General features: G+C 41.2%; 1 protein-coding gene across 1 annotated transcript; it reads right to left on the bottom strand.

Moving 5' to 3' along the window:
- Positions 1-891: 891 nt before the first annotated feature.
- Positions 892-5,645, bottom strand: zfp64 (zinc finger protein 64 homolog (mouse)). Its single transcript, XM_017694250.2, has 6 exons — positions 5,385-5,645; positions 5,024-5,179; positions 4,381-4,527; positions 4,237-4,299; positions 3,899-4,150; positions 892-2,604 (listed from the first exon to the last, which is right to left on the bottom strand). The coding sequence occupies exons 1-6, from the start codon at positions 5,404-5,406 to the stop codon at positions 1,145-1,147; spliced, it is 2,100 nt and encodes a 699-aa protein (XP_017549739.1). The 5' UTR covers positions 5,407-5,645; the 3' UTR covers positions 892-1,144.
- Between the last annotated feature and the right edge of the window lie 1,327 nt (positions 5,646-6,972).

Here is a 6,972-nt window from a genome sequence, read left to right as displayed (position 1 = left end):
ATGGTTTAATTTCTCTGTGGCCACATTGTCTCTAACTGACATAATGGCAGATATTAGTCTCATATGGATTTACCGTGGGACGTTTGTTGGTTTATAAGTTAATTCACTGTTAAGTAGATAACATCAATTTTTTTTTTGTGAAACACTCCAAATCATCAGGTCAGACAGAGCAAGCTATACAAAACGCAGAAACAACTAATATTTAGAAGGTTTTTTTTTAAATCACCCACAACTACACTGTGAGAACACTGCTTTCGCCACCAAGTGAGAAATTGCGAAAGTATTCATCATTTTAATAGCTCTTTACCGCCATCTTCAGGGACGAATGAGTGCAAGAACAGAATAGTAGCAGTTCTAGATGCATGTAGGAGCTGTTTTTTTTTCTTTTTTTAATAAAAAAATGGTTTTGAACAGTAATTTGTGTTTGCAGAAACACTTACCATTTGTTCTTCACTCTTCAACCTGAATATCTTAAGTTTTTCTTCAGTGTAAGTGTGCACTCATTCAACCTTCTGCCTGGCATCACCCATCTAGCAAGTTCTTTCCAAATACACTTATCTGTACCACATCAGCTGACCAAAACTGCACAGAACAAAGTGGAACGTGCAGAATGTCAGGGTTTCTCAAGTTTATCAAGCTACATCATGTATGTACGATTATGGCTCATCGCAGCCATAATACATAATTTATATGTGTAGTATTTATGGACTGCCACCTACCTAAAGGTTTGGAATATCACTAAGCCATAATTCAGATAATTCAAAAGAATTATCAATTAATTCAAAAGTATACGAAAAGATTAACAACTTTACTCACGGTATTAAGTCCATGTTGTAACTAACAACTATCAATTGTATAATCTTAGAAAGAAAATCTCAAGGGCTCTAAATAAATTGTGGGAAAAAAAAGCTTTATTAATGAGCTCTTAAGGAGATTAAGGAGAAAAAACTCTTAACTGTATTGTATGTTAATGTAACTATACTTTATTCCATGTAATTTTTGAGTATTTCTTTTGGTCAAGTTGTCATGAATTGCTCACGAAGAGCTCGTGCTTTTCAAAAAAAGAAAACTAATCTTTAAATGACAGGGATGATACAAGTCAATGAAACTAGAAAACAAAAAGATGTTAGCATTTGTGCCTCGATCAGTCCTCACAGCTGTCTGCTGTATTAGAGTCTGAGAAGATATTATGGGGGGAGAGTTGGTATATGGATGCCTGTTGGTCCTGAGTTGAGATGGACAGGGGAACGCTGTGTACAAGAAGGGTACTGGAGGGCTCCATATCTAAGCTGGACATTACTAAGCCACCATCTTCATCTGAAACCCTGTCACATGGCTGCTTAGACATTGCCTGATGAGGCCTGTCCATGTCCAGTGGTACTCCGAAGCCAGAGTCTGTCGTAGTGGCGACGGAGCAGTTGTCCTCTGTGACCACAGTGACCTCTGTACCACCTTGCTGAATGAGAGCGTGCAGGCTGTCTAGGTCTGAGCAGGCTGTGATGAACGTGTGGCTGCTGTCTGAAGAGGGGACTGAGCATGTGCTGATAAAGTTCTGAGTAGAGTTTGTGGTCTGAGAAGAAACATTTGTCTGCAGTAAACTCTCCTGAAGAGGGCCTTCCTCTTCACTGGGACTGATGTGAGATAATAATACTGTCTGGTGCTCATGGCTGCTCTCTGCTGGTGGGCCAAGCTGTTGCACTGGTGTTAGCAGACTCACCTGCTGCATTACGGGATTCAAAAGCACGTCCTGTCCTTCTGGACCGAGCAAGACTGTACCGGATTTCGAAGAGGGCACATCTACTGTGGCCTGGATTAATGTACCCTCCTGACCCAGAGGAGGCGCTACAATGATCTTGAACTGTGTGCTGTTGAAGGAAGATGCGGAGTTGTTTGCAAGAGTCAACGAAACATGCCCTGCAGCCTGCGCAGGTACCTTAGTCAAAGTTGTGGTTGGTGACTGTGATGTGGCATTGCTCTGCTGCTGTTGTGTGTTATTATTGTGCTGCCTCTTATGACTGCGAAGCGAATCCTCTCTTACAAAGGAGGCATCACATAAGTTGCAGTGAAATGGCCGAGTTGCATCTAGCCTGGCCCGGTACCGTGAGCCGAGGGGTTTGGGCAGCGGCTCCTGGCCAGCTCTGCCCCCTCTGCCTGCTTTTGCTCGCTTCTCGGCTTTCTCCCCATGGCACTTTCTCCTGTGGATGAGCAGGTTGCTGCGCTGTTTGCTGGTGAAGGAGCAATGCTCACACCTGAAAGGCCGCTCGTCTGAGTGGACACGCTCATGGACTTTGAGTGCGCCCTTGCTGGAGCATGAGTATGAGCACTGGTCACACTGGAGCGGTTGGGCAGGCCGGTGCTGGCGGGAGTGGTGGCGCAGGGCCGCTTTGGCTGAGCAGCAGAAGTCACAGTCCGGGCAGCTGTATGAGCCAGCTGCACCGTGCTTCAGCTGCACATGTGACTTCAGGTTGGCCTTCATGGCGCAGCGATACTCGCAGATGTCGCACTTGTAGGGCTTCTCACCCGAGTGGACCCGGCTGTGCCGCTTCAGGTCTGAATTGATTTTGAATTTGGCATCACACTGGTTGCACTGGAATGGGGCATCTCCTGAAGGTGGGTGAATGAAGAGTAAAGCAACTTTCTAAGCCTTTTGAAAAACACTCCATATATAACATCAGTGTCAAAGACGTTAAACTTATGTTGCTTTTCAATCATAGTCTACTTCAAGTAAACCACATTGCACTGTTGAGAGTCAACTCTGACTCCTAGAGGCGATAGAGAAAACGAAGCATCAACATCTCTCACTTCACTATGCCACTATAAGTACTCAAAGGAGCATCTTTAGCCAAAGACTGATACTACTGTGATGCTCAGTGGCAAAATTCAGCCAGAAATGTATCTTCAATTAAAAAGCTTCAGCTGATTCTTAATGCAACTGCCAGAGTCTCACTAGGAGTAAAAAGAAGGGAACACATCACCCCCATTCTTAAGTCCTTACACTGGCTATCAGCCTGTTCCAGAATAGCCTTTAAAATACTAATACTCGTCTATAAATCCCTTAGTTGGTGTAGGATCGGCATATTTAATTCATATGTTGCAGCAATATGAGCCAAACAGAGCTTTAAAATCATTAGGGACTAGTCAGTTAGTCCTGGCAAAGGTCATGACTAAACATGAATAAGCAGCGTTTAGCTACTATGCTGCTCTTCATTTGAACCAGTTGACAGAGAGCATTAGAAGAGCCCTGACACTTGACAATTTTGAATCCAGGCTCAAAACATTCCTATATGAGCAGGTTCTAATCATTTTCTATTTCTATTGTCATTGAATTTGTTGCTTTAAATGACTATATTTTCTCACTTGTAAAGCACTTTGAATGACAGCAGTGTATGAAAAGTGCTATATAAATAAACTTGCCTTGCAGTGCCTTCAGGGCCATCAGGCTTTATAACACTTTTCTCACAGGGCTCACATTTTCTCACATACAGCATTTGTCTGAGGAAAGTGGGAGGATGATGAACTTTCATGGTCAATCAGCTAGTTGTGTCCATTACTCCTGGCATGAGATTTTATCTATTTTGATTTGATTGCATTTATGTACTGATTTATTGTTCTACTTTTATTCACTATTACTATTTACCATTTATTTACTTGATCTAGTCAAATTCTTACTGTTATATTCATAATATGGTCATCATGCTTCAAGGATGTGGCATCTGTTATATTGCTAATTACAAAGCAAGTTCTCTCAAAGGATTATTAAAGTATGTTTATACATATGTACCCATCTATATTACCAAACAAGGTGGTTACTGAGTGAAATAAACTAGATCGCTATTTAGCCAAAGAAGCAAAGCAAAAGAAACATAAAGGAAGCACCCGTGTTTATAAAAGCACTGACCTGTGTGAGAGCGCAGATGGACAGTGAGCTGGCTGGAGTTTCGACTGGCATACGGGCAGATCTGGCACTTAAAAGGCCTCTCGTTGTAGTGGATACGTAGGTGCTTCTTCAGGCTGCTGCTGTCGGCAGCAGCATACGGGCAGTGCTTACATTTGTGCGGCTTCTCCCCTGTGTGTGAACGGCTATGCAGGTTCAGCTTGTCCCTTCGGCTGAAGCGCTTGTGACAGAGCTCACACTCGAAAGGCCTCTCACCTAGGCAAGAAAGCAAGTTTTTAATCATTAGTTATTATGGATATCTCAAGTTAAAAGTTGATGAGATGAGAGGAAATATTTATTACCAGTATGAGTTAGCATATGCCTTTCCATGTCTTTTTGGCCATACTGTGTTTTGAATGTACAACCTAAAAGCAAATAATATGTTTAGACAAATAAAACAACACAGCATAATGTGTAAATTACATTACTGAGTTGTGGTCTCTCACCTGTGAAGCAGCAAATTTGTCTCTTTTGAGCCACTGCAGGTTTCAGCTTTTTGGAGGGTGTTTTCTGGGTTTTAGTAATGGTCTTCTTGACAACCTTTGATACACATGTCTGAAAAGCCTCCCCCAAGGTAAAACCTTGAATGGATTCTGCACGATACAGACAGAAAACAAGGCTTGAATGAGATGTTTTCCGACAGACCTATGGGACCACACACTTTGGTCTAATTCACTCCCTGAAAAATTAGAACGGACCAAGTGAACACATATGAAATTGGGACAAACTGTTCTTGTTTTGTAACATGCATCATGAGGCTACAATAAGGAATGTGTAAACTTATTCTTTTCTGGGAAATCACAGGTTGTCTGTGGGTCGTTTTGCAGAAAGAATGTGTTCCATATTTAATCTGAAGGCACTCAACCATTCTGAGACGTCCAATGTGTCTTGTCCTGATCTTAGCTGCTGCCTTAAAACAAACAGTAGTTCCATTTCTATGTTTCTAATGTGCCTGACCAGCTTCTGATGGAGAACTAAAAAAAAATTAGTCAGTATGGCTACAGATATCACTTCATTGTTACTATGCTTGATATTATTAAAGGTCTTTATTTCTTAAGATAGGAGCCTTATCGCTGTTGTCTGACCTACCAGTGGCTCCAGCATTAGGGGTTGATATGTCTGTTGTGGGAATTTGGCAACAGCTTTGCTTGTGGGCAAAAAAGACTTCAAAATTGTTGTACTGCTGCTTGCAGAAGCCACAGATGTGGATGTCTGGGCTCACCTCAACCAGCAGATGGTTTATCCCTGAAAGAGAGAAAATCTTTCATTAGCCATGATCCTAGTCGCTTCATTTCACAATTATTTCATACCTCCAAACCACGGATCTTAGCAGCCTGACTGACTGATCAGAATTATAGCTAACGTTACACTGGCATTATAGCCACGTAGACTTAACGTTTAAAAGCTAGCTTAACTAGCTCGAGTAAATGAGATAGAAAACCTGGCTCACCATCTCCGTTGAAGGATGCCATTTAGTTCAGATGTTTGTTTTTAGCCTGTCAGCTCTGCAGAAGGTGTACAGCCGGAGCCATGCGAAAATATCGGTGTTACAGTGTTTAATTATAAGGCCACGTTTGGTGTATTGGAAAGATGGATGTTATCACTTCAGCCCATTTGAAAGTCTTTCGTAATTGCAGGCATCCCCACGGATAGACGTTGTCTCTAACAACACTGAGTGAACTCCAAAGAGGTGAACGCCATTTTTATTTTCTCCTTCGCCGTCATCTTCTCGGGCTTCATGGCGTATTGCTGCCACCTACAGTGAGGGGCTGTAAAGCCGAATTCCCCATTTTTCGCACAAGCTTGGGTGTTTTCACTAGGCGTATTCAAGGTTTAGCTAATTTGCTGTCATGCCCGCTTTGCCAGCCGTCCTTACCGTTCAATGCAACGGTCATTTCAAATTCAAACTGCAACTGAAATAAACGGACCAGCGCGAGCCGGGTGAGGAGTCTAGTTTTGTTTTTCATGTTTATAATGAGTACATGTTATTATAAAAAAGTTATTTGCTATGATAAAATCACAATTAAATAGATTTTGATAATATCAAGTCATTTTTATACCCACAGCTGTTAATCTTTGCATGTCAATCTTGGTCAAAATGAGGCAAGCTAAAGGCTAAAGGGACACTCACTCAGGAAAGCACAGTTCTAGTTATATTGGCTAATTCATCTAATTTTTTACGTGCAATAGTCACAATAAATTAATGAACATAGTTAATGGAATTTAAGAGCTAAACTTTAGGGAAAACAAGTTTTTGGCTATTTATGTGGGAATATCCTTTAACTTTGGAAAGCGAAGAGTATGTATTCCATTAAAGGGCCATATCACCGAAAACTGAATTTTTATCATCCGTTTCAAATAAGTGTGAGTAATACATACACAATTAAAGATTAAAAACGTACAGTTCATTCCCCAGTTCATATGGTCCCTATATGGAAACTAAGCTGTAAAAACAGCCCATTTTAAATTCACTGTTTTCATGATGTCATGAAAACCAATGCGTTTAAATATAACCGCCTGTTTTGGCAGTAGGAGGTTAGAGGTGTCTGGTTGGTGAGCTGATCAGCTCACTGGCTGAGAAACGTGGTTTACACTGTAAATAAGGCGCTGGTAAGAAATCCTATAACGTGAGTTTAAAAGGGCTCACCAAAGAATGTGTGCTGAGGAAAATTGCCACTCAATAATATCTTTCACCTTTGCCAAATGCTAGAAGGCGCTCCAGAGAGACTCCAACATGACTGATGAATTATTGTTGATTATGGTTTGTATAAAAGTTTAACGAATTCGTTTTTAATGCAGTGTGGGTTATTTTGTGAAGTTAAGTAACGTGTTCATTTACCACACAAGACATTAAATATCTGGTGGAAATATGAGCTAATGGGTGATAAAGCATTATTTTGGGACCTATTCAATCTCATTTAAAGGTAAAGTACTGTAACACTAAGCAGGCATTTCATTTAAGTTCTTTATTCTCTACAGAACTGCCACTTGCTATATTCAGAATCGATGAGCATAGGAAGATGGTATTGTTCTGGTAT

Source organism: Pygocentrus nattereri, chromosome 9, assembly GCF_015220715.1.
Source record: "Pygocentrus nattereri isolate fPygNat1 chromosome 9, fPygNat1.pri, whole genome shotgun sequence".
NCBI lineage: Eukaryota > Metazoa > Chordata > Actinopteri > Characiformes > Serrasalmidae > Pygocentrus > Pygocentrus nattereri.
The sequence above is the reverse complement of the archived record's forward strand: the minus strand, read 5'-3'. Positions and strand labels throughout refer to the sequence as shown.